General features: G+C 39.5%; 3 protein-coding genes across 3 annotated transcripts in view; 1 reads left to right on the top strand and 2 right to left on the bottom strand.

Annotated features, from left to right (window-relative positions):
* Positions 1–2,455, bottom strand: part of LMOD2 (leiomodin 2) — a 7,974-nt gene extending 5,519 nt beyond the window's left edge. Inside the window, exon 1 of the mRNA XM_063396770.1 lies at positions 449–2,455. Coding sequence (XP_063252840.1) covers positions 449–721 — 273 coding nt within the window. The 5' untranslated portion in view covers positions 722–2,455. The remainder of the gene's footprint in view (positions 1–448) is intronic.
* ASB15 (ankyrin repeat and SOCS box containing 15) lies at positions 1,195–23,297 on the bottom strand. Its single transcript, XM_063395002.1, is given in 20 exon segments — positions 1,195–1,326; positions 2,477–2,584; positions 11,338–11,496; positions 12,054–12,226; positions 12,229–12,267; positions 12,270–12,415; positions 12,417–12,560; positions 12,562–12,612; positions 12,993–13,166; positions 13,758–13,786; positions 13,788–13,869; positions 14,280–14,391; positions 15,204–15,213; positions 16,332–16,459; positions 16,462–16,497; positions 16,898–17,038; positions 17,179–17,213; positions 19,318–19,378; positions 22,467–22,567; positions 23,197–23,297. Coding segments are annotated over 18 exon segments (1,707 nt in total). The 3' UTR covers positions 1,195–1,326; positions 2,477–2,584; positions 11,338–11,352.
* Positions 23,255–27,664, top strand: NDUFA5 (NADH:ubiquinone oxidoreductase subunit A5). Its single transcript, XM_063396771.1, has 5 exons — positions 23,255–23,370; positions 24,346–24,390; positions 25,973–26,089; positions 26,801–26,866; positions 27,433–27,664. The coding sequence occupies exons 1-5, from the start codon at positions 23,296–23,298 to the stop codon at positions 27,532–27,534; spliced, it is 405 nt and encodes a 134-aa protein (XP_063252841.1). The 5' UTR covers positions 23,255–23,295; the 3' UTR covers positions 27,535–27,664.

Here is a 27,664-nt window from a genome sequence, read left to right as displayed (position 1 = left end):
AAAGCCTGGCATCCACTTACTCACCTTCTGAAATAACACGTATTCAAAATTTTCTTCCTTACGTGCTTCTCAGCAGTCAACACTGGCTGTTTTTTAAGGCAAGGAAAAGGCATTTTGTGTAGCTTTCTTAAAAAGTCAAATGCTACCCAAAGGCCCACATCTCTACCTATTAATTTCTAACATTCTCTTTAATTTTTTTCCTGTTTTAATCACTAATGATAGTTTTTATGGCACTTTCTTCTGTTCTGAACCAAGCACTTAAGGTTCCTCCACAGAGAGCAAAAACTCTTTGAGTTAATAGTCATTGCTTTAGCAGGCACACAAGTATGGCTAACAATGTTCTTAAAAATGCTGCAAGAGACTGAAAAGAAATTACATCAGTGAGATCATGCCAATGAAGAATAAACCCAAGTATCTATAGGAATCAGCAAATGCCTCAGCATCTTACCTTCTCGCATGCACCCAACCTCTCTTTTTCTAGGAGTTTCTTGGTCTCCCTCTCCCAGTAGGCCATCAGTGCTTCCCTGCTGAAAGTCCCTGTGGGTGTTTTCTCTGTCAGGCTCTTCTGCCGTTGTCCCACTGGAAGGTTACGGTCGGGCTCTATGTCCTCTAGCTCCCGCTCCAGCTCCTTGAGCTCCTCTTCAGTGAGAGAAGCAAGGAGTTCATCTTCATCAATGTCTTCATATTTACTGAGCTCTCTTCTATACCCAAAGGTAGACATGGTCCTGCTTGGTCAGGCTGGTACAAAGCTAAAGTGACTAGGCATTCAAGAAGGCTGAAGCGAGCAAGCTGTGTCTCCTGTGGTCAGCAACTGTTTCCCTGCATAGCCAGAGGCACCCTTTTAAGAGTAATCATTGGGGGCTTACGACAATGCATGAAGGGATGAAAGCATGCTCCGTTTTAAGCATCAGACGTCAGCTAGACATCTGAACAGCAAGAATGTCCCAACACTAATGTTTGCAAGTCCCTTAAAGAGAGGGATTATTGACACACTGGCCATGGCCATATTTAGAACAGGCAGCTAGTGGGAGAATACCAGCCTCACAGACGGGGGGGCGGCACCAAATAAAACCCTGGGTGCACTTACACTGGCATCATGTCCAAATTGCACTAGGGAAAGAACAATGAAAACCCATTTAACCCTGAGCTGTCACAGGGGCTGGAAATAAAACACCCTTGCTGATGTTCAGTGGACTTCCTCTCACTTTCATGTTTTTTTGCTGTTATCCCACCAAGGTGTTTGCAGGCAGTGGAGGGCAGCCAAGGGGGGGAGGTCGGCGTGCCAGCAGCTGTGAGGAGCACTGCTCCTGCAGTGTCACATGTTGCCTGTAACAAATCACACAACTGAATTTTTTATCAGTTCCTTTATTTTTTCTAGGACTATCAGAGTCAGAATCAGCTGGACATGTCCATTTGGAGCACCTGTGAGATTTTTTTCCACGTGGAGAATTGTGCTCCACTGGGGGGAAGGGACAGAGTCACCCAGAGATTTAAGGGTAGCAAGCCCTGGTGGGCTGGGGGGCTGTGCCTTCATCACTTCTGACAGGCCAAGCAACTGAAGGCCTCTAGTGGCTATTCTTTTAATAGCTGTTGCTCACTGTCACTGACTGATGTGCAGCTGGAGAGTGCCCTTCAGTTCTTTATTCTAAATGTATAGCTACATTATAGTTTCTGCTAATAGATGATATATTATTCTGATATTATTTTTATTGACAGGCATGTTTCAGTAAGAAGAATAACAAAAAGAAAGATTAAACTTTGTATTGTTTATTGTTTTTCTGATGTAGTTGTTTTTTGGTTGTGTTTTTGTTTGTTTGTTTTTTCTTTTAGCAGTGAATGATGTGAACTAGCAACATTTTCTGGAACATGCAGGCCAGCAATATCTGCCAACCCATGCTGAGAGAGAGGGAGGGAGAGGAAGAGAGAAGGTTTTGGTACACGGAAGTTGGAACACTTCTATAACAACCTTCTTAAACAATAACACACAGTATGTTTTAGACAGGCCAATATTTAATGGAAATGTAAGTGAACATAATTTGAAGTATTGTTCTTGTCCAACACCATCTCTTTTTGGTCAGTATAGATTGGACACCTGAACTGACGTATGTTGTTTAGCCAAATTTCTCATTTAGTTTCATTATTATGCATACAGCTTTACTGATGGTAGAGAAAGGAGATTGAGCATGATTTTCATAAAGATTTCATTAAAAAATTATATTTTTCCTTTGGTCATTTGTCTATATGAACTTCATGCAGTTATCTTGATCAAGAAATATTGATCAAGATCAAAATACAAAAGCCTAAAACCTTAGTCTTTCCTAACCTACGAAATACATTAATAAAGCAGACATAAGAATATTGGACACCTTAATATAAATATTTTCAGGTCATTTACATTGACAGAATCTTTGGATACAATACAAAGGAGGCAGATGTTTGGCTTATGGAGCTAAGAGAGTTACCTTCACCCTCATACCTTCATGGTATAAGTCCCATGATGGGTCAAGTGCACACAGACAAGTCAGTCATAGGAGTTCTGTTCACTCTTTCAGCTGCACCTGCAGAATGAAGTCTGGGCCAAATTCTGAAAAATGTGAAAGAGTAGGAAAATATAACAAGTATCTTTTTTCTTTTAACTTGGCATCATCAATGCTTTTTGGTAGAGATGACATAAGCATTAATTATCTGTATATAGCTGCACTCCAAGCAATTTTATTTCTTTAGTATATCTAGGACAATGGTTTACATTGTTATCATTGGAGTTAGCCGGAGAAGCAGCACAATAAAGTTCTCTTTCTTGAGCACATTTTTGCTGACAACATTGTTGCAAACATTTTTTGATGGAGTTAGGGAATGTGAACTGGACAGATTTTCTGCTGGAAAACGCTGATTGAAACTGAAATGCTTTTAGAAATGTGCTATATTTTATTAGTAAAATGTTGATATGTACAGCATTGATATGTACAATATTAAGAGCAAAAATATGCTGTTAAAAATTACATCTATTAAAATACACTGTTTTCCAGAAAAAATCTCAGCTTTCTGCTTTTCCTTTTTTGTCAGGTACAGAAAAATTTGTAAGTCTTTCAATTTTCCTGAGCTGAGACTCCAATATACAAAGTACAAACATACAGATACCTGAACTGTCTATTCAAAGTTTTCTATGTATAAAACAAATTTTCCAAACTCAAAGAAATTTCAAAGAGCAGCATGTATTACTCACTTATAAAATAATATTCCAAAGGAAGATTAAATAACTTCTTCAATGCTACTCCTTGCTGAGACATGATACAGCCCTGGCCAGTGGTGATGTTTTTCTACACAAGATGCCAATGATGTCCATTCTAGTCACGCGATTAGATAATTGAAAGATGTTCCTAAAGACTGACAAGGTACTTTCTTGTACATTTCTTCCCTGAAACAGGGTGAAAATTGGCAGTCAGGTGAGGTAATGAGAGGTTTTGCCCCTTCGTGATCCTATATGACAGTCATGGTATTTTAGGACTTATTCTTTACATGGAAATGGTCAAAGGTGAAGAGCCAAGAACACTTTCTAGGCCAATTTTAATAAAAATAATAAGGCTGTAGCTCATGGCAAATTACACATAGTGAAAAAAAATGCTAAAACTGTAAAGACAAGTACTCACAGGTCAGAAAATGTGGGAATAGTATTTTTTGTTGCCTGCTGATGAACACTGAAACACAGTCCTTAATTCTATAGTTCTGCAATCACATACTTTGATCCTAGACACATGAGTACTCAGAACCTTTACTCTTTTTAATTGCATGAGAAAGATAACACACATTTAATAGCCTTTCAGCATTCTATTTGACCCCTGATCTTCAGCATTATTAAGCTATCAATGATTTTAATTGTCCAGTGGCCTTTTCAGAGGACATGAAGGTGTTACCACTTTTTTAAGGAAGAAGAGAGGTACAGAAACCTTAAGACTTAAAGTACCCACTAATTTGGAATTTTGGATTCCCTTTCTGGCAGTATATGGCATTATGCAAAGCATTTCAGCTGATCAGGATTCAGTTCCTGTGGGCATAAGCCATGGTGAACTCCCACCCCCACAACATTTCAAATCACAGATTCCAACTTCCAAGAGGAACTCAGCAAAGAGAGGAGTGATTGTGTTTTCCTCTTATTAACATTCTTATCTGAAACATTTTTTTCCTGTTTCAGTCTCCTTTCTCGGGCACTATATATGTTCTGATTTCTAAAAAAAACCAAGCAAAACTCCCAGCAATCTGAGCAAACTGTTCTATCTCCCCAGCTGTGTTCTCAACCAGATAATTATAAACAGTTTAGGAAGAGTCCATTGTGTGCTAGTGAGGTGGCACAGTGAACTTCCTTCCATCACAGGAGGCAGTGAGTAGAGCACAAACAATGTGTAGTACAGGAGGGCAGATTTATAATGGCTACATTGCTGTTCAGGATGAATCCTCTAACTGGACATTAGGAAAAATTTCTTCATGGAAGAGGTTGTCAAGTATTGGAACAGGTGGTCCAGGGAAGTAGTTGAATCACCATCCCTGCATGGATCGAAAAGGTGTGTAGATGTGGCAATTAGGAACATGGTTAAGTTGTGGTCTTAGCAGTGTTAGGTTAACATTTTAACTCGATCAACTAGAAGATCTTTGTGATGATTTGATGAAGTGTTTTGTCAATTCCTAACAGAAAACCCAAACTCACCTCCCTAATGTCCTGGTGAAATCCTATATGCAGGGAATTACTTTCATGATCTTTCACCAAGAGGCCATGAAAACTCATCTCTCCTTCGACAGAATTATTAAAAGGTTTGTTAACTTCAGAACCTGAGCTGAGAGAAAACGACAACTGGAAGAATCCATTTTATAGGAGGAGGATTCACTCTGTCATTGTAGATCTTGGCACCCGAGGTTCCTGGCTTTCAGCAGATAGATTTCAGACAAGACTTTCAATCTTTTCTAACTCAGTAGAAAGATTTCTTTTCTTGGTTTTACAAGAAGAAACCCTTCCAAGTGTCCTTTTGCCTTTCCAAGCAATTAATTATTTCAACCAACAGCCTAGGAAACTCTGTTCTGCTTCTTACATTTCTACAATTGGGGTGCATTGGCTCAATTGCTTAAAGGCCACAAGCAAAATGTGGCATGCGGTGCTCATCCCTCAGCAGGACAACGCTCACAGCTAAATGCACATTTCCACTTAGATGAGTGCAGGGAAAACTACAGGCAGGCAAAGAAAGGGCTGTACAACCTTGTCCTCAGGCGCAGGACAGTGGCTATTTCAGTCCTGGCTCCGAGGACAGCCTGTCAGACAGATGCGTTGGCTCATACTGAGCTCAGTCCCACGCTGCAGGAACAGCTCCAATTGCCATAGAGCACATTAAAAACAATGCACCACAGCACGCTGGGCTTTCCCCATGTCTCCTGTGCTGCTTGCTCCTGCCTCCCACCACCACTTTTGCAACTCTCATTCCTCAACCAGCTCCTTCCCTCGTGCTGTCCACTCAAGCAGATCCTGAGGCACCAGCCCCTGAGTTCTCTCTTCCTGCCTTATTGCTCCTGTGCTGCCTTCTCCATCCCTGGGCCTGCAGGCCCCCCGCTCCTGCATTCCCTGCAAGCCCCTCACTGTTGTCAGCCACCTCCACAGCCTGTTTGCTGACCTCTGCCTCCTACTCCTCCTTGCACGTCTCCTCTGTCCTTCCCTCGTGTTCCTCACTGCCTGCTCTCCCCCTCCCACTATAGCAATATATATATTTATCTCTATATATGTCTCAGTTTTTGTATGCTGCGTGTACAGGCCCAGGCTGAATGCAGAATTCAAACCATCCTGAAGAGACACAGGGTCAAGCAGCCTGGCAAGTACACTAGACCACGAGGCAGAGTGATGGGACAAGCTGCAGCTCTTTCCCTCGGGAGACTCGCATAACTTGCGAAAATCGTGCGCACGGTACTGTGCCTGAAAAGGATGTGTCACCACCTACATTTAACAGTGGTATCAGCAGAGCAAATGGGATGAAGCATGCACTGAAGGCATTTGAAGAAACAATTTTTCAGCTGCTTTTCTCAATGCTAGATGATTCTGTTGTTCACTCCATCTCTCCGGGTGGTGCTGTAAACAGGGAGTAACACAGAAGAAAAAGGTATTTTCTGCCATCCATGCTGGGGGAACACAAAGTGGGGTAAGTGCAAAGATGACCCTGATTCAAAACCAGTCTTTGCTTGGGAATCAGATTGAGCATTCTAACTCAAAGACAGATTTTTCCCACAGATTCCCTGCAACACACCCTTGGTTACCAGAAGGGCAGATTCCAGGTCCAGGCTGTAGTTTAACAACCGGACCATCCCAAACAGTAATCAGTCTTCACACAAAAATATGAGCATGTGGGCTGCCTTATTGCTCAGATCAGTTTTGAAAACAGCTTTCTCAGCAGTTGCTGGGGACATACTATAAACCATATACCAACAAGGCACAGGGCAACCACTAATCTAATGCATGTCAGTGGTGGGGGTGTTTGCATCGCCTTACATATCAAGACAGAAGAGCAAGAGGGAGTGAAGAAGTGAATGGGTTCTGGTAGTGCTGCTGATGGGAAAATAGTACGGAGAAAGGGAGTCAAGAGGTCAACCTGACTGCAGGGAAGGACTGGAGAGAAAAATACATCTGAGTGCAAATGAGAACATTTCTGAACTAAGAAATTTCTCAACCTTTAATTAAAAGACAGAAAACTCACTGCTCACATTGCACAGGCACCTTTGTGCATGGATCCTGAAGTCTATTTCATTATAGAGGATGCTGCTGGGTGCCAAAGGTGCAGCAGACTCGGGGTTTATTGCATCTTTTGCATACCTGAATCACACTAAAATAAGGAAGACAACAGGGGAAAATAAATCTTAATGAATAAATGTCATTCCGAATCCTAGTTTTATTTCCTTCCAACACAGCCAATACTTTTTAATCATCTCCTGTCAGTACAATGTCATGTTCTGTAACAACAGCGTGACGTGAACCTGCTTATCTTTGACAGAACAAACTACTCCTGCCAGGGTTTTGCCCAAAGCAAATGCTTCTTCATGTCTCTGCAGACTGGCCATTTCCTCATTTCTGCCACACCAAAAAGATAAACTGCTTTGTACACAAGGATGGTCTTAATGCTCTTGCTTTCATATAGCTGTTCTTTTTCCTCGGGAGGAATCTCAGTCTGCTTTGCAAACATTGCCAACAGATTTACAACCTATATATAGAAATCGTTTCACTTGCTACTGATGTACAGACATAGGGTGACCACAGCAGCTGTTTGGAATTACATCGCAGTATTGCTCAACAGGTTTGGAAAGGAAGTAGAGGCCACTGTATCGCAAAGAAAGTAACAGAGGAACTGCTGTATGCACAAAAAATGTGAGTTTGGGAATGGTAATTTCAGTGGGATGCAGTCAGCCAGCTACTCTTTAAAAAATGAAGATTAATAAAATTGGTAAAATCTGCCAATATAAGAACTATATTATTTGTGGTGGTATTTGCAAATGCACTGTAATATGTGTGTCCATATCAGGTAGTTATTAAATTGTGATTTTGAAAACTGCATGGATTTCATCCTTTGTTAATACTTGAGTCCCAGACAATTCTCCCATGCAACTTAGCCAAACCTATGGTTAGCCATTCAGTTTAAAAAATTACTCTATTCTTGATACACAGAGAGGAAAACAGGTACTCACTTACTATATTTAGCATTTCCTTTGTACTTTTTTTAACAGAGTGTGTTTATGAAGATTTTTTTTAAAAAGGAAATGCCAGCAATATAGACCAGTTTTATACTTCATAGGGAATTAAGTACAATCAGCAGTACTAACCAGGTAAATTCTCTACTGTCTTTAATTATGTCAGGGGTTTTGTTTTGTTTTTATTTTTTGTTAGTCCCTATTAATGATAACAGGAGTTCTGGGAATATCTACCATGCCCACATATGTGGACAAGCAGCAATGGGTTTGCCCAATTAGATGTAGTGATTTCTACTGAAAATTTGAATTTTGAAAATGAAATGTAAATACATTGTACATGTCACCAGAGCTACACTGTTATATCATTCTTATGACTACTAACAATTCACTAATATATTTTTGTTGCTTTTCAGGAGAACCCCAGCTCTCTCAGCCATTCCTTATGAGACTTATGTTCCAGCCCCTAGAAGTGATGGAAAAACAAGAGAGATAAGACCTGTTCTACAGAGATAAGTCATCATAAAGTTATGTCCATGCAAGCCATAGCCAAACCATGGATATTTTAGTAGGGTTTTTTTCCTGCCCTAAGTATGTGTCACAAAAAATCCCTTTACCTTACCGCAAGGTAGACACAAGAGAGCCTCTGACTTTGTGACTGTGTTTTTCCATGTGTGACTCCCGTACCAATGGCAATAGTCTGACAAAGGGCAGCTCAGGCACTTGGAGCCCATGCCAGAACACAGACTGCTGCAGTAAAATCACTGTTCATCTCCCACCTCAGCCTCACCCCCGCCTTGATACCCAGAACAAGCTCTGCTGTGCCAACTCCCAAAGTTAGATGGTAGTCAGTGCATGGAGGTTTATAGATGACCCACACACAGCATTATGGCTTCTATAGGGAAGAGCTGGTCATATACAGGACTCATGCCTATGGTTTGCTTCCTCCTTCACTGAGCTCTGAAAACACTCACAGCTACAAAGTCCATCCCACGAGTGCTGAAAAGGCTAAAGGCTGATGTAACCACTGTTGAATGTCTGGCTCCTTGGGGAGCTCACAGCCTGGTGCAGCTGCTTGTGTCAGATTTTATGAGAAACAGAAACCAAATTATACCTCTGATTTCAAACATTGTCCCCAAATCGATAGGAGTCCCTATGCCACAGCATGCCTGAATCAGTGCCAGGGCATTTAATTACTTGTAGACAGCATTGCCTGGGGGTGGGCATGCCATGGAATTGGGTTGCACTGGAACAGCCTGTGAGACACACCCAAATAGTCAAGAAAATTAAATTCTGGTGTTGCAAGGGTTCAATCACAGTCCAAGTAGGGAAAATAATTTTTTCCCTACCAATTTATTCTTCCAGCTGGGGATGACGCCTTTGTGTCTTTTCACACAACCACCAGTTCTGGTCCAGTTACATTTCCTGCTTCTACCACCACATAGTCAAGTTCATAGAAGTAGCATCAAATGGTCTGGCTGCAAAATATGGGAGTAGAAAGAGTTGTGACTAATTCCTAGCTGTGCCATAAATGTGACCTGAGGAAAAAAGCTCCCTTTCCATAACCATCTCACCTCATCTCATATTTAATTTAAAATAAAGTTTTGTTTCTCCCTCTATTCAGTTCACAGATGCCTTGAAAATATGAAAGATACTTTTTCATAATGTTTTAGTGTCGATGGGGTGGGGGGTGGGAGGGGAGGGAAGTGAGGGTGGGCAGAAGTCTTCCATAAGTAAACAACTTCAATGGTGAAGGACAGAAAACTTTAAACCAGTATCAGTCCGCCTCCTATAACAGGCAACCAAACGAAAAAAGGGCCTGTCTGTATTGATTCAAAGATAAACACAACAAATACCATGTCTTTTTAGCTTACCTAATGATATTCAAAGGACTAGTTCATGGTATTTCAAACACTTGGGGCAATGCTCAGTGCTACATCTGAATGCTTTGATGCTGCAGGCAATGTAACTACTGCCCCATGCTTGTACGAAGTCCTAAATATAAACCTTTGCCAGTGAACTAAAATTACTAATGGAATTTGGCTCTAGCCACAGAAAGGGTTTAAAATCTCCTGTCTAAAGCCCTATTTGATCATGTTTCCTTTGCTGGTTGCAGTATACTGTATCAGATATACAACTGCCCAGATCCTTGCATTGCAGTCACTGTATTAAAACTACCAAAATTTAACATTTACTATGATTAGGCCCATATTTCTCATTAAGAATCCCCACAAAGAAATATCAGTTTATAGGTTAGGAAGCATGCATGTATTTATCCTGTTATGTCCAGGAGGTACTGGCAGTGGAGCCTTGACTTGCAGTCGGCTGTGTTGGGTTCACTGGGCACTCTGTGCTCAGGCCCTGCCTGCAGTCATCCGTCACCTGGGGCATCCTTCTGTCAGGGGCCTGGCCCAGATGATGAGAAATTTTTATAAGTGACTAAATTATTATTTCTCATCTTGGTCAAAGTTTCTGGCCAACACCCTAGAAGTTATGTCTCAGAAAGCTACATGAACAGTAGCCCTACTGAGAGCAGAAGGATGGATTAAGCCTTCTGTGAAACCTTTCTCCTCCCCAGACCAGTAATTTTCACTTTTTCCATTTGCTCCAGTCATGAAAGAAGGACAGACCCACAAAGGACTAATATAGCTGCTTTTGGAAGTGGAATTTACATCTCTGACTCAGAAGTTAGGTTTTATATGACTATGACATTCAGCAAATAAGGGGAAATTCTGAAGAACGTGGAGATCCGGTTTAGGGGGCAGGACAGAAGCATACTGGAGCTGAGCTTTGGTTTGTGTGAACATGTGTGTGTGTGATAACCAGCCTATCTCTCAAATAACAGGATACCCAGAGTTGCTGTGGCTGCCCCATCCCTGGAAGTGCTCAAGGCCAAGTTGGAGATGGCTTTGAGAAACCTGCTCTAAATGAAAAGTGTCCCTGCCCATGGTAGGGGGATTGGAACTAAATGATCTTTAAGGTCCCTTATAACACAAACATTTGATAATTGTGGGTTTATCTAAATGGATTATGCCCTACATAATCTTGACATCCACCAACTGAAACATCTTCCTAGTTGGGAGGGTTTGTAATTTTTTTTCTTTCCTCAAAATGGAAGGGATGGTAGAAAAACAAAGGAAGCAACTGCAATCAATTTTTGATTAAACATCTTTAAATTTATTCTGTTGGATTCTTTTTCTCTAAATGTGCAGAAACATACTGTGCATTGCATGACAGTATGACTGAGGGTGAGTCTGTCCAAGAACTGATCTGCCAAAATTTTGAAGGAACCAAAATTAAAGTTACAATATTTGTTAACCAAGGTGATATGCTGCTGGATTTCATGGTTTGTTTGCCCATGAAAATCCATTCTTTGTTTAAAAGAGCCTACCTAAAGTCCCTTAAATTTTGGCAAGCCTTGAAACATGCACACACAGAAGCTGTACCTGGGAGTAAATACTTTGCAAAAATACCTAAAAATAATCATTTAGATGTTTGAAGAATTTTATATAGTACCATGATCTTTACTGTACAAAGTATGCTACAACACTTTTGATGTATGTGACCTGACACAAGCAATTAAAATTTCCTATAATAAATCATAACAGTATTAACTGGAAGACAGATATTTACCCAGTGGTACCTCTTTCATTCTTCCTGTGTTTCTATGAAAAACTGAATTCTTGTGCTTAGACGAACATAATCCGTGTCATCTATAAAAACACAAGCCACTTTTCCAGTGGCTTCCAGTCCTAAATGTCTCAATCATGGAACAGCAATAAATTCACAGAACTGAAACAAAGAACAAATCAAGTCATAATTTCAAAATTTGTGCAGATGAATGCCAAAGAACACATTTTAAAGCAGTTACAGAAGATAATTTAAACAAAGTCCTAGCAATGGCCTTCAACATTCAAACTTTAAAAGGCATTTTCTTCCATGTTTAACATTTGTGAACCCTTAATTTATGCAAACAGGCCTGAAAGCAAAAAGAAAAAAAAAAAATTGCTGTAATCTGTGGCACTGTTTCGTTCAACAGAAATATTTCTCTGGAAACACATCTACTCCACTGGTTAAGAAAGGAACAGAAATTCCAGAGTCCCGCCTCATGATTTCTTAAAATTTCCTATTAAATCTCTAATATATGAATGCAAATATAAAACCACACTATGTACATCCTTTTTGCTATCTCAAAGTAGAAAATGAGAAATGGCTATTTTTTCTTAGAGTGTTTTCAAAAAAGGATTTTGCCAGTACGTTAATCTTAATTCAACACCATAAACTATAATGTTTAAACCTGGCTAATGAAAAGAGCAAAGTGAAGAGAAGCAAGGAAGGAATGTATTTACTAGTTTATCCTTTCCTGAAGAAGTAGTCCAACCAGGAACAGGTTCGTGCTCTGGAGCTGGCCACACAAACTAATTTCCAAAGATACCCTGACACATGAAGTCCAAACACATCTCCACATTATATCCATGACTGAGCAACAGCCTCAGCATAATGCCACCATTCAAAGCATACCAAGTGCACCAGGGAAATGCGTATCATTAAGCAACAAAATTAGCAGTTGACATCTGCTCCGTAAGATAGGAGTAGCTTTACAATTCCATGGCTGTCAGCTCTTACTGCCATGAGAACACAGTTTAAAGGATCCTCATTTGGATTTGCTCCTGCTTTGAGCAATATTTTGGTGTAAAGAATCTCATTATTATGCATAATAAAGTGCAGTTTTCCTTCTGTCATCATAAGCATTTGAAGTTACACGTTTGGACAAGAGAGTGTTGACATCCAAACCATTTTGAATGACAAGCTCTAGACACTAGTTCTGGCCATACACAGCAGAGTGAACAGTGCTCGCTTCCCTGGACTAAAGTTTGGGATATGGCTGCAATGAGATACTTCCTGCCCCTAAAAAACAGTGAACAAAACTAGGCAGGTGTAACTTCCTTGCATGAAGAAAATAACCCTCGTATAGCTAGACCCTGAATTACCAGCTAGACATTTTACAAAAGATCAAAACACAGAAACACCAGTTTTGAGCACTGTCAAATAAGATGTTGTGTTTAAGTTGTTTCAGTGTCTTTCACTTAATTCTAAGGAGCATGTTTTGCATTTTGCTTTGTTTATGCTAAAAAAAAAAAAGTTAATTAAATGCAATTTCACACAGGTACTTCTGAAACAGAAATGTATATAAATAATACGTTTTCAAGTTTACTACAGCCATCTTTGATGTGACCTTGGGCCACACTGTTTCTTAGAGAAAATGTAGAGTCCAAGCTCATATTCACAGGTAATACCCCTCACAAGCCACTCTGTGTATGGGAAGCAGTCCTGCCTCACCAGGCACATTGCCACTTCCTCTATATTTCAAAAACAGAGCTATGCAGTCCAGACTATGTCCTTCAGCTGCTTGAAACAATACTGATGTGCAATCATCTGCTAAGGCCTTGATATCTCCACCCCAAAGGAGGATACAGAACTTATATTTATATCCAAAGTGATTTATAGACCATCATAAAAACAAACCAAGAGTACTTTCCTCCTTATTTTCAGATATATTTAAATTAAAACTTTACTAAAGCATGAAATATTTGTTGTGACAAATATAAAACTCAAAAGCAAAATAAAAAGTGTACAGACACAAGTTCAAGTGCTCACCTGAGTGGGCTCTGCTTTGTCTGTAAAGCATTACAACTGAGAACTTTCAAACCGGCATATTTCAAAAATACTTCATTAATTAATACCAATGTAATTCCATATGTTGAAGGAAAGCTAGGAGGGAGGGAGGGATGGAGTGGAGTAAAGAGAAACACAGAAGGGCAAAAAGGGCATGTATAGCAATCTCTCCTTGACTGAAATGGATTGCCTTCAACTCTGCCACTCCTCTCACGCATTACAGAAACATGTAAGCATCACTCCAGTCTAGCAGAAACACTCACCTATGCCTCCTTTCCTTCTAGCTCATTTTCTCTTTCCTTCCTGAGAGACCTCAGCAATCAGGCAAGATGTATGCCAGTGCAGAGGTGTGTTTCTCTTTTCCTGATTACATATGATTATGATTAAGATACTCTAGCACATCACAAGTGACCACATTCAGCTGTAACCCCTAATGGTGCCACTCAATATTTTCCCTTAATGTTCACATTGCCATCATTCTTCAGTGTGGGATTGCATTTTATGGAAATGGTTTGCTCTGGCTCACCCTTGGAAAATGTATGGTTTATCCCAAGTCTGTATCCTCCCTGCAGTATCCTGTATCTGTAACCTCATTGGCTGGAGAATGTTACCGCGCCCCTTTGAACCTCTGTGATAAGAATGCTAAGGCAGAAGGCTCTGCCCCTCTTGCCCCCCTACCCCTGGAGGCGTCTGGACGCTCCTCTCTCCTCTCCCCCCCTTCCCCCTCCCCCCTCCCCTTTCCCTCTCCCTCAGTAAATAAACCCTCACCTCATCAGCATCCCACCAGCATCTGAGTCTCCTTGCCTGCCAGCACGGGAACACCACGAACCCAAAAGACCCCGGGGGTCTCCGGGGGGCACTCCCCGGGGACCCCCCATAAATTTAAACAACAACACTTCAGAACAACATCATCTTTGCATTTCTGTTTTGCAGCTTCTTGCACTGCTGACCAATGTTTTTTGCACATCTTATAAGTTTTCCAGGCTTTTCTAAGCTTTAGAAAAGCTTTCTCTCATGTTTCTATTTGAGGAAATTAAAAAGACTTCCAGTCCTAGAAATCTGAGAATCCAATACATGACAAATAAATAGTAATGTCATCTGCTTGGCAAGTCAAGGTACTCGAATAAGTGCTCAAAACTGCCTCAGTTTGGAGCATGGAAGGCAAAGCTACTTTGATTCTGAGAATCCAGAAGCAGGTGTATCACAAGGAAAGCAAAAATTAAAATCATGTAATATTCAAATATGGTCCTTTTAAAGTTGTTGCAAACATTACAGTGTCCCAAGGAAATTCCACTTGAAACTTCCTTTTTCACCTGGTAGTTCAAATCCTGGTATGTACTCTGTGGTTGTTGTCCATCAAAGTACAGTTGACATCTGCCATACTTAAAGGCCATATTCTGTTGTTTTGAGGTTCCATGGTTTTCATGGATCACTACTCTTGCAAATTATTTACATATAAAATAGTGGTCCTGAGTAAGAGTCTTATTTTATTACTGAAAAGAAGGAATTTCTGCTTTGGAATAGCAGATCACTTACTGGTGGGGCACCTGAAGGGAGATCACCACCACAGGGTTAGCAAATTTAACTTTTGTGAATGTCCCATTATATAAGAGGGTTTTCAAGAGGCAACAGTCTTCACTATTATCCACAACTGCTTTGAAGTGTAGCCTGACCAAATGTAACTGGGAGCTCAGATCATCCCAAGTAGATAGATATCTCTTCACCATGTACCTTTCTACTAAAGAGATCTCTCATCAGAGTTTTAAAATTAGAGAGTAACTAAATCATGAGCATCATATCATCAAGTAAGTGTTAAGCAGCACCCGATCCTCTCTTTCTCTGAAATCAGGATTGAAATGTCTGAAGCACAACAATATCCACATCCACATTTTCAGTACTAAGTGACAGGAAAACACAAAAAGAATTGCATAAACAATACATTGATGACAGACATCACTTTCAGGAGGTTGTCTAGAGAAATATTTAGGCAACTAAATTGTCATTATCAGGGGAAATACCTTTTTCATCAGCTCTAGCTAACTCTTTGCAAGATTCGCTAAAAGTAATGGCTGAATATAGCTGAAGTTTCACAGACTTACAATTATTGAAAAGAAATGAAAGTAAGACATTTCCAAAGAACACCTTATAAATGACTCAGGGGCTTAAAATGATAATACAGTATTTGCATCTGATGAAAGTTAATAAAACATCAGATAAATGAATATTTCAATTCTGATAATTGCATTATATATTTTATTTTCTCATATTAATTTCACAGATTTATTCTCTTCAGAATCATGAAGGTATTTTGACATTTAACAGAAACTGGAAGCTAATATAACTAAATTATTCATGTATAGTAAAACTCATTTAAGTCTACCAATAGCATAAAATCTTCCTAAGGAATCATCTTTCTTGGTAATGGAGTATTACAGTGCAGTTGAAATTTATTTTCAGCACAAGAGGAGAGGGAAATGAGATGAGAAGTTTTTCAAAATACCTGCCTACTCCTCAAGAAGACATCTGATAAAACCAAAAATCTCCACTGACCTCCAGATCTCCAGAAAAAGCACATTCCAGGTAAAACAATGGACTGTTCTTGTGTTGTACATCTACCCTAAGATGTACAAAACAAGATGGTCGAATAGGACCAGGTTGCTAAAGGTAGCACCAGACTATATGGAGAAGGTACCTTGAGTAAAAAAATTGGTCCCCTTTTTTTAGAAGCAGCTCAGTATTCACCTAAAACATAAGGAGCATCTTAAAGATAATCTCAGTGATCACCCGAAGCTGATGAGTGCTGAACAGAATGCTGAGTATTCACCAGGTATTGGGCTTTTAGTTTCATCTAAAATAAAGACCAGCAGCTAAACCGCACAAGGCAACAGGAGTGCCAGGGTGAGCGTTGAACAGAGAAGCGCTGCCAGTCATGTTGCTTAAACTCAAGAGACAGAAGTTACCAATAAGAAGTGGAGTTTCTCCTTCTAATTTATGGTATTAGGATAAACACCCTTTTCCAGGATCATTTGCACATTTTCCACAAAGCCAGTCTTTGCTGCCAAAGTTAATGCTGTTTTCTATTGCGTGTTTTGTATTCCCACATTGATTCATAAGATGCTAGAGGTAAAAAAGTGAAAAAAGATAAAACAAAATAAAGCACAGGGCTGCTAACTCATACACATATATCAGAAATCCTTAAATGCTAAGATTTTATGAAGGTATTTGTAATTATGTTAACCTAACCAGTACTGCCAAACACACTGAATACTGAATAGTAATTTTTGCTTTATCTGTAAGCTTATGAACAAAATGTTACAAATGGTCTAACTTATTTGCTGGTGTAAATTGATGCAACTTTTCCAAAACCAGAAAATTTGCCTGAACATTTAAACAACATAAGCAAGACATCCCATGGAGGATGTTGTCATACTTCTTTTAAGTAACAGTTCTAGCCTGTTGGTGTCTTTATTGTTCTATGTTTCTTTGCTGCTCCCCTTATCTTATGGGATATTTTAACCTTTCTTGTCCTCTAAAGTGACTTCAAATACTCGTGGAATTGGCCGAGCTGCAACCTCGTGCAGTGGAAACCTCTCTCTCTGATCCGTTTCTTTCAGAACATATGTCAGGTTCACAAGTTCTTGAAGCCCAGATACTTTACCTTAGAAATCAGATCAGATACACGTGATGCAGTTGAAAAAGTAATATGGCAAAAACTTAGATTTGCAAAGGGACTACTTTATTTATTTTAGGGTTTGTTTGTTTGTTTGTGGTTTTGTTTTTGTTTTTACCCTAGGACACCTTGCTTCATGTATGTTACAATTTTCCTATTCTCACTAGGTGATACAATAAAATGGTCTCATCTCATGTCATTAATTATCTCTTTTAATGGTCTTTAATATGTTAAAACTCCAAAACAAACCAAAACCATTCACAAATATTGTTTTAACTTTATACTGCTAAAGCACAGTCTATTAAAGAAAACAAAGGACTTTGGACTCTCTGCACTACTGCTGCAGCCTTGAAGTTTAATGGACATTCACATGAGTTTGGTACACAAGGTCAGGCAATGCTCAAGCCATGCCAGCTATTATTTTCAAGGTGTGAGAGTCATTGAAATGCACAGTGGATTAGTAACAGAGTATGTCAAACCTTTTAACTGTAGTCATCAACTTAAATTCAATCTGCTTGTATCACCAGCTGTAACTGTGGCTTATGTTCACGATACTTTTTCCTCATGATATCACATCAACCAACCATCCTACTAGTAAATTCTCATTATATCTGGAGGGTCAGGAATGTTGCTCTTTCCAACACCTTCTGGGTTTTTGAACTGTAAAATGCAGTCTTTACATGTTGTAAAACACGCAGAAAGAAAAAAGCTTTAAGTTAATATATGCCGTACCTACCTATGTTTTTCCAAATGAGCTTTGGGTTTTGATAGTTTCTCTGTTTGACTCAATCTTAGTGGCTTAACACATTTGTCCTGTTGAATCTTTTTTTTTTTTTTAAACTACTATTCCCCCAGTTTGTGCAGTTATATGCTCTTTCTACAACACTGAACACTTATCATTCTCAAAATGTTGCACAAATATTACACAATTATACTAAGTCCCTGTTGCTTGTTTGTCACAGAAAGATCATGGTTCTAGTCATCCTGCAAATAGAGAAGGAACATTGGAAATGCTACTTGGAAGAAATCTTCTGAAACTTATTTTCAAGGGGAAGTGTTAATCAACTTCTTTTTTCAGACTAGTTTTTTCATTGCTCTTGTAAACGGTAAATCACTCAAAGTACCATAGGCAATGGGATTATAATCCCATCCACAAATACCGTACTACTGAGTATATTATGATAAAGCTGGCAAACCAAATTTAAATTAGTAAGAGCTTACATTCAGATTGACTCTGAAACCAAAGGTCTCATATTCAGTTTCCCACATAATACAGTTTCTCATCTCTTTCAATGTGTACTGGAATCATAGCCTGGGGTTTTAACTGCAAGGAAAGAAATCTGAAGGAAGATGTTAAAAATCTCTACTTCAATCCCATTTTCTCTGATGGAGAAAATATATAACTTTGGTCTTTAGTGCCATCTCTGAACACAGAAAAAAGGAGTCCACGAATAATAAAAGAATATTCACAAACACATTTTCATTTGGGGCTTAGAAAAACAGACCTTTATATGTTGTTCATAAAAGCACAAGCTTTTCTGAAGGTCCTCTGTCCCCTCCTATTGTGTCCATAGTCAAGGTTTCAGCATGACAGGCCAAAAGAAGATTTAACACATAAGTTAGACTGATGTCTAATGTGGACACAGGTACTCTCCCTCAACTCTTGTGGGCAATGCACTCCACTGACAGGCAGGAGAATTCTGAGGCAAGGTTCTTTTATGCATTTTTCCTCTCATTTTCATTAACAGGTCTCAAATTCTGATGGCACTTTAAAGATTCTGTCATTTAACTCACAAATGCCCTCCTGTTGTGAACACTCACAAACCTTTTAGAGAGCAAAGATAAAATCTCTCCTGGACTAGCAGTTTCAGAAGTACACATCAATGAACCACAACCTCAGCCGCCATCAGCTAAAAGGAAAGTACATTTTAGAGTACATTAATATCTTGTTGGCAGCTAAGAGGTTCTCCTAATGAAACTGAGGTAGTTAATTCATGTAGGACGATTTATTAAGGCAAAATATGTAACATTCATAATCTTATTTCCTCCACAACTGCTTCAAGACAAAAGTTACCTTCCCTTTTTTCATGGCTTTCATTTTGAAAATGCTCCAATGGCATGAAGTCCATTGATAATTTCTTTTTTTTTAATAATCAAGATCACCCTATTGGATCCACATGTATGGACCCTCCAGCCTTCCAAAGTTGCTGTCCTTAGGAGAGTTGAGAATTATTATTTTCCAGCCCATCATATAATATTATGTTTACCCCAGAGTCTGAACCAAAAAGGCTCCTGAAGATTTAACAGGCCTTAGATCAGACCCTCGCACTGCAAAAAAAGAAAAAAAGTCAGTTTACTGTATTACACAACCTTTTTAACAATGTTCACATATGGCCTACTCCTGCCAGATGATCAATACATCATCAGTGTTTCCAGGAAGAGTTAAGAACACTAAGCAAGACAGGTTTTCTCAGTAATAAAATCCTTTTATTTTTTCATTAGCATGTATTTCCTTTCTACCACTCCTTTCTCTCCAAAAGGTGAGAGGAATAAATCAGTTTAGAGGACATTACAGAAAACTTTCTCTGGTTATGCAGTTTCCATACCCAAAGCTTTCTCCTGCTTTGCTGTACTCCCCTGAGTGATTTCACCAGAGGCATCATAAAACCCTTGAACATGAACTTAACCAGAAAGGTCTCAGCTGAGCGGTGTTTCAGAATTGCTGTGTGTACTATTTTTAAATTATCTTATCCCACAAAAATTCATATATGGAGAAATGAGAAAGTTGGTAAGGTAGCAAGTAACTTTGACAGGGTAGAGTAAGTACAAGGCAAAGAGCACGAGCACTGGACACCCTGCCAAGGGTCTGCAGCACTGCGAGAGCCTGATTCGCTGTATCACTGCTGGTGATGCACCGTGCTGAGGTGACACGGTCTGACCACAGCCTGGATGTTCCACAGGGCTCACAGGGAACAGAACAGCGTGGCCCATACACCGAGCAGCAACAGAAACATCGCTGCTACATTACGTGATGTGGCAATGGAAAGGCAAAAAAGCTCAGCAGGAAAATCTTCTTCCATTCACCCTTGGCAGCTTCTGAATTGCCAGACCCACACACCAGATCACCGGAAACAATTGCAAACCCTTACTCTAAATGAGCTTTAGCTTTTAATATTACAAAGAATATTTTCCTTAAACAACATTTTGAGAAGCCTGATATTTTTCTGGTATTTTTTATATTCATACCTGAAAAATTAGATTTACTTCTTGATGTTTTACTTAGAAAAATTTTACTCTCTAAACTACTGCTTTTTCATTAGGAAAAAAATATGAACTACTTGCTAATCATGGAAGTTACATCTTTCCTTGGAAAGAAGCATATCAAGCATTTATTGCTTTTAAACACATAAAGTTATGTGAGAGTTAATGTTATTCTAATTTCTTATCCTTAAAATAAACTAGACAATCTTAGCTTTTCTCTATAAATAGAAGGCACTTAGGCATGAACAGAGGTTATTCATAGCAATAAAATAATTACTAGCAATCTAAATTTGGACTCAGTCTCTTAAGTATTATGTTTTTAAACTATTTCTCTGTTAGTCTAATTGGCAAGCATACCACAGTCTCACCATTTCAACCCATTATCCTGCCAGTGCTACTCTGGGGCCTGCATTTTGAACAGCCAGGAATGGTGCCCTGAAAGCTGAGGTGTCCTGTGATACTTCTAAAATTAAATACACAGTTGCTAGATAAATTAAGGTCTGACCTTGTACAACTGTAACATAAGCAGACTCGACCCTCAGGAAAGTATTACACATGACTTCTCTAAAATCTCATCAAATGTAACATGAGGTCTGGGGAATATAAGATTATCTGTACTCCCATTGGTTAAACAACTCCCATTAAGAAAATTAATTATTTGCCAATTATTCTCAAGCACTCTGTTAACAACATATGGGAGCATATTTCCATAAATCACAGCAAATTTGAGAAGGTTTAGCATTTACCTAGTTGCAGATCCCACCGTATTACGTCACTGAACACTGATCTCTGAGGCTGACATGATGCAAAGCTTTATAGATCCAATTACAGACAATTACAGTACTTATTTAACTAGTTTAATAACTTGAAGTTGGACAAAGAAGCAAGAGGCATGGCACCACAGACAGCAGTGATGAAAATACAGAACAACCCCAGAGAAAGATCAAGAACAGCAGTACCCAGCAAGCTAAACACAGCCATGGGATGAAGAAGCAGCTGGAAACACCACTGATTTAAAACCTCTGTGTTGTTCTGGTTTTAACCAATTAGTTACCATTTTTACCATAATGAACAGACAGTAAGGGTACACAACAAATGGGAAAAAACCCCATAACTTCCAATTTGTCTTTTATTGTTCTAATGGAATTAAATTTTACCATGAATTCCTCCTTGACTTTCAATTCACTTGTATTTATAGAACCATAAAAGTGTAAGTTTAACTAAGGCATTAAATGCATTTCAACATTTGAACACGAGACCAACAAAAACATTTAATGATGATAAATAATATTCACAGCAACTTCTTTGGCCAGTGCAACCTAACTAAAGGGGGCATGCCCCTAAAAAACCCCAGTATAACAGAAGGTGACAGAAACAATGCTGAGATCCTGCTCTACTGCTGGCTATGAGATGATATGAACAGAGATGTATTCTTATCTAAGTAAAAAATGAAAAATGTTATTTATAGTACATATAAAGAACACAAAGATTACAATTATTTACTTTCAGTTCTTTCATTTCCTTTATGTAACCATTACACCATCAGAATCAGTACATACCCACATTACAAACATGGTATTGTTTTGATTTTCAGATATTTGTAATAACATTATGCATTGTGCATGGAGTGCTTGATTCCATTCATATATAATTACTAGATATAAATTCATCAATTATGTTTTATGCAGAATAAATAAGATTTTTGTCCAGATACCAACTCACATGGCAATTTGAGATATCATGCCATGCAATAAACTCATTGGTGAGACAAACATGGGATGAAGAGCTATAGCAAGGCCTTATTAGGTTACCTACATACTGAATATTAACCCATAGGATAATACTCCTAACAGAATCCCCAGTAAAACAGACAATAAATAAACTGTGAAATGCTATATGGGTGGTTTGGAGTTTTTTTGTTTGTTTTCAAAGTCAGGTACTTGTTGATTGTACATTTATAATACTTCGCAGGTTTCAGCTTCCTTATATTTTAAAATCATGTATTGAAGCAGGATTTGACCAGTTTGGAGAATTTCCTACAGTACAACTTTGAGCTTGATTTCAGTAACATTTTCATCAACAAGGCCTTCTGCTTTTCACCCTTTGTTAGGATGTGGCAAGGACTCCTACGTGCTTAGGTTGTCTAAACACTCACTCAAAGCTGGTTTGAACGATGCTGACTGTGTTAAAAGGTTGGCAGGAGCAGAACCATTTGTGCTGTGCTCTGTTAGTGTGATCAGGAGATAGACCATCTGGCTGGACCATCAGAGACAAGGGGAAAGAAAATACAGGGCTGCTCCAATAAAAAAAAGCAGGAACTCTAAAGACTGGTATTTTGGAAAGAGGAAGAATTTCAGTACCTTGGAAAGAAACTCCAGCTCTTCCCGATGCAATTGCAAAGGACCCAGGTGCGGTGAAACACAAGCCCTGAATATTGATATAAACTGTATTAACCACTTTGCTTTAGTTGCAGATTGGGGGAAGTGCATGTTCTATAAAAGGACTGGCTTCCATGGAGAACTCAATATTCTGAAACTCAGTTTGTGGAGTTTGCTTACCTGTCATGGAAAAGAGGAGCTCAAGAGCAGGGCAAAGGAATTATAAAGAAAAATTTGTCCAGAATAACATAAAAACTTACAACATGATTATAATAAAGTATTACTACGCAAAACTCACCCTTTAAGTTAGCAGCTAAGAATAAGCCTTAATAGAGGGATACCTGGATCTTCAAATGAACATCATGTTCACCTCTACCAATTGTTTAAACTGTCTTTTCATTGTTCTCTTGTCCCATTGTCTCTATCTCGAGGTCCTTGATTACGTTCCCTATTTTCTGTCTAGCTCTGTTTTAGGGCGGTTTTCGCTTTCCCGAGCGCTCCCATTACCGCACACACCGCTGTTGGCCCGGCGGTGCCGGCGCCAGCCCCGCCCCACAGCGGCCAGCGGCGCACGCGCACCGCTGCCGCCCGCCGCCGCTGCGGCGCATGCGCAGCCCGGCGCCCTCCGCTGCGTCCTCTGCGGGCGCCGCGAGCGCGGCCATGGCGGGGGCGCTGCGGAAGGTGAGGCAGCGCCGAGGGGCCTGGGCGCTCCTGCTCCTGCGCGGGGTCGTGCTTCTTGGGGCTGAGCAGGGAGTGCCCGAGCCGAGGCACCCTGCGAGGGAAAGGCCGAGGGCAGCGCAGGGCCCGGGTGACCTCCCCGGCCGCCGGTGGCGGCGGGCCCGAGGTGTGGGGCGGCTGGAGCCGGGGCACCGGAGCTGCCGCGGCGGCCGCTTGGTGCGCATCAGGTAAAGCATCGCCAGCCGGCCGAAGGAGGGGATTGTCCCGCTCTGTACTGCACTGAGGAGGCCTCACCTTGAGTGTTGTGTGCGGTTTTGGTCACGGCGATCTGAGAAAGATACTAAGCTATTAGAGAGCATCCGAAGGAGGGCAGCGGAGATGGTGAAGGGCCTGTAGGGGAAGCCCTGTGACGAGCGGCTGAGGTCATTGGTCTGTTCAGCCTGGAGAAGAGGAGGCTGAGGGGAGACCTCGTTGCAGTTACCGCTTTCTCGTGAGGAGAAGAGCAGGGCAGACACTGATCTCTGTGGTGACCAGTGACACAACCCGAGGGAATGGCCTGAAGTTCTGTCACAGAGGTTTAGGCTGGATATTAGAAAAAGATTCTTCATTCAAGAGGGTGGTTGGGCACTGGAACAGGCTCCCCAGAGAAGTGGTCACAGCGCTAGCCTGACAGAATTCCAGAAGGCCTTGGACAATGCTCTCAGGCACATGGTGTGACTCCTGGGGATGGTGCTGTGCAGGGCAGGAGCTGGACTGAATGATCCTTGTGGGTCCCTTCCAACTCAGGATATTCTGTGATTGTGATTCTGGAAAGGTGAGCTGCTTCCTCATGGAGCACTGGAACTCCGGGATAACGGGCACGTGGCAGGAGGCAGGGCTGATGTCATGCAATGGTCCCTGTCTGGTGTATATTGAGTCAACTTAAGTAGTGTAGAAATGGATGCTTAGCTGTGTTAATTATGTTTATGCTCTCTGCAGACTACTGGACTTGTAGGCTTGGCTGTAGCTGAGAACCCTCACGAGGTATGTCACACATCTCGTTCTGTAATAATGGAAACTCACTGAGATCTAAGGTTTTTGTGATGTGTTTGCAAGTGTAGGTATGAGGTGTATATTAATCTGGTGCCAGCTTAATGAAACAATTAAAATTGTCCACAGTGATAAAGGTTTAATGCGTGTCATTATAAGTTATTTTGCACATGTTCTTTTTGTGGCGTGTGCTGATTTCAAAAACCTCTCTCATGTAAGTATCTTTATGAACCAATATTTGATTTCCTTCATCAATAATACCAAAACAAAGAACTCTTTAAATTCAGGTCTGCATAAATGTAATTCCTGCTTCACAGACAAAACCATTTTTGTTGCTTTGCTGTGTATGCAAGTATTGAAATAACTTCTACTAAAGGGATACCCTAGTCTTAGATGATAGAGACCAGCCATGTGGTGCAAAGCCACACCAAGGCCCTGTGAGGGCAGGTAGTGCTGAGATTTAATACTTCAGTGGTATTCAGGAACTGCATTAGGTGGTTCTCCTAGCAATATGTGGTTTTCTTTTTATCTCCTCAGGCTCAGCAGTGTTTGTCACATCATGCTTATTCAGGAGGCATTAGCTTTGAAATAACTTCAGTAATTTTTTTAGGTTCTCCACTTTGAAATTACTTGTGCAACATTTCTGTTTCAAAAATGCTTTTGACTCCAATACTTAAGAATGCTGTCCAAAAGAACCCTTGAAAAAATCACTACTGGTTGATAGACATTATTCTAGCTCAGTCTACAGCCTTGTCAGACATCCTCTGGGTGAACTTACTACATTTTAGTTTTTTCAGCAACTTAAAGCTAAGAGTAACTGGACAGTGTTCCAGTTGAAGTTCAGATTCTCTGCCAATCTTCTTTTTGCTTCCTGTGTTTTCTGCCTTGCACTTCTGTTTCTTATTGTTCCAATAGGACATCCATTCATTGTCAGGTAGATACAATTACCCAGTACAAAACTGTCAATTTATTCACCACAATGTGTCCTTTATCCCTGCATTTAAACCTAGCTATAAAAGTTTCAGGTTTAATTTAAATCTATTTGTTACTCAGAACTTTGCACCAGCACGAGGAAAAGTGAAAAAACCCCTTCATTATAATCTCTTTGTATCTTCATCAGGTAAATTTTCAGTATCTGATGGGTTTGAAATGAATTTGCCTCTTTTTTTTATTAGTTCTTTTAAGACCACTTTACAGTCCACTTTTTTTTTTGATTTTGCATCAAGTGTGTTCAGATCACAACTGTCTTTGTTTTTTCTTTTTTTTTCTTTGAGGAATGGGACAGCAGTAATTTTTAAGTCCTGATAAATCCCTGCTTTACCCAAGATTGCGTTCAGTGGCTCAGACTTAATTATTAGTTAATCTTACACTTCTGGATGGAATACCATATTTTGTGTTCAGACAGTAGCTTAGTAGGTTTAGTAGGACTTAATTATTAGTTAATCTTACACTTCTGGATGGAATACCATATTTTGTGTTCAGACAGTAGCTTAGTAGGTTTAGTAGGACAAGAAATAGGACAAGAAGTTAAATAATTGTAGTTGTGTCTTTTAACCATGCTTTGTGATCACTTCAGCGCCTGCGAATACTGTACACAAAAATCCTTGGTGTCCTGCAAAACATTCCCAAAGATGCAGCTTACAGGAAATACACCGAGCAGATTGTAAATGAGCGATTTGATTTGGTGAAAAAGGTAAGTACAGTGCTGTTTCGTTAATGCTGCACATGAAAAAAAATTGTAGGAGAGAAAGTGACCTTTGAGTGCCTGGCTGTTTCTCAGGGGCACGTGTAACTTTCAGGTATCAATTCAGAAACAGCTGAAGGATCGAGGTTTATTTTTGTTATTGACCGGGATATTTTGATAGTATGTGAAAAGGAATTGTTAATTTCCTGCTGATGTTTTGTGAAAATTAGAAGCAAACATAGTTTCTTTTGAAAGATCATAGAAAAGTGGTAATTTTCACACTCTTTCACACTGTATGTGTTCTTGCCAATGTAGGATCTTAACACAATCCTTGCCTTCAACCTCTGTTTTATTACTTTAAAATCTGCAATACTGGTATTGTGTATTTAAGGTGATGATTGAAAGCTTGCATATAATTCTATAAAAATCCAAGAAGAAGACTTTTTTTCAAGATAAAAACTAAAGCCCTTATCTGCTAATACTTCTTTAGATTCATTAAATAACTTTTTCTTTGTATTTATCATTGAGGGTTTGATGTTTGCTTTTTACTAACAGATAAGTGAGATTTCTTTGATAATGTAAAATGATAAAAACAGCTAATTTGATAGTAGTTCTGAGAAAGACTGGAGTGTGATCTGGTTAAATTATTGTTTTCATGCTTTTTATGCCTTTTTTTTACTTCTCACTAAAGCATTTTATTATATGTATTTCAACACACAGGAGACTGATGTGCAAAAACTACAGGACAAACTGAATTGTGGTCAGATAGAAGAAGTCATTGTGCAGGTAAAGAGGGGAAATTTGAAATAAAGCAGTGGTTTTTAGTGCTCCTTTGTCTGAGCTTTTGTTCAGAAAATTACAAGTTTTGTGTATCTTCCTTTGCTGCAAAACAATCAAACAGAAAAAAAACCCTGAAAACGATTTGTCATGTAGTGGTGTGATGGCCTTGCTAAAACCTAACAAGTTAACAACTACTTCTTGCATGATGCTTACAGATATGCTGTATACCTACATTTCTTCTTACAGAGTCTAAATCAGTGAAAAAGGCCAAAGAGGATTGGATAATATTGGGGATCATCCAAACTGAGTGAAAAATATCATGTAGTTGTCATTTGGAATGTCTTGCTGAACAGAATGTCTGTTTGGGTAATTGGGGATGATGTGAATTTTTTAAAAAAAAACAACCCCCAAAAACATACAGTTCCTTGGATATCTTTTATAGGTAAAATTTATGGTAGTCTGTAATCATGATACATAATGACATCACTGAGATAATTAACTGACATAGAGGTAATTTAATATTTTGGCAATTGTATAGAATTTAAGACTTTGTGTATGGTGTTTATTAACAGGCTGAAAATGAGCTGTCCTTGGCAAGAAAAATGATGCAGTGGAAACCATGGGAGCCTCTAGTTGAAGAACCTCCTTCTGATCAGTGGAGATGGCCAATATAATTTTCAAATGGTGTAACCTCTTGAAAGTAAAAAGAAAAAAATAATTATTAATCTATTGTTACTTACAGTTGTCTTTAAATTAAAGCTAATCACTTCATTAAAATATATTTTGTCCACCTACATTTAGCAA

The sequence above is a fragment of the Prinia subflava genome, chromosome 4 (genome assembly GCF_021018805.1).
Source record: "Prinia subflava isolate CZ2003 ecotype Zambia chromosome 4, Cam_Psub_1.2, whole genome shotgun sequence".
Taxonomy (NCBI): domain Eukaryota; kingdom Metazoa; phylum Chordata; class Aves; order Passeriformes; family Cisticolidae; genus Prinia; species Prinia subflava.
The sequence above is the reverse complement of the archived record's forward strand: the minus strand, read 5'-3'. Positions and strand labels throughout refer to the sequence as shown.

What these genes read in the sequence shown, in the direction of transcription:
- NDUFA5 (XM_063396771.1), top strand. Translation starts at nt 23,296, where the DNA reads ATGCGCAGCCCGGCGCCCTCCGCTGCGTCCTCTGCGGGCGCCGCGAGC. An exon ending in TGGCGGGGGCGCTGCGGAAG is followed by an intron (nt 23,371 to 24,345) that starts GTGAGGCAGCGC and finishes TGCTCTCTGCAG; the next exon opens with ACTACTGGACTTGTAGGCTT. An exon ending in TAGAAGAAGTCATTGTGCAG is followed by an intron (nt 26,867 to 27,432) that starts GTAAAGAGGGGA and finishes GTTTATTAACAG; the next exon opens with GCTGAAAATGAGCTGTCCTT.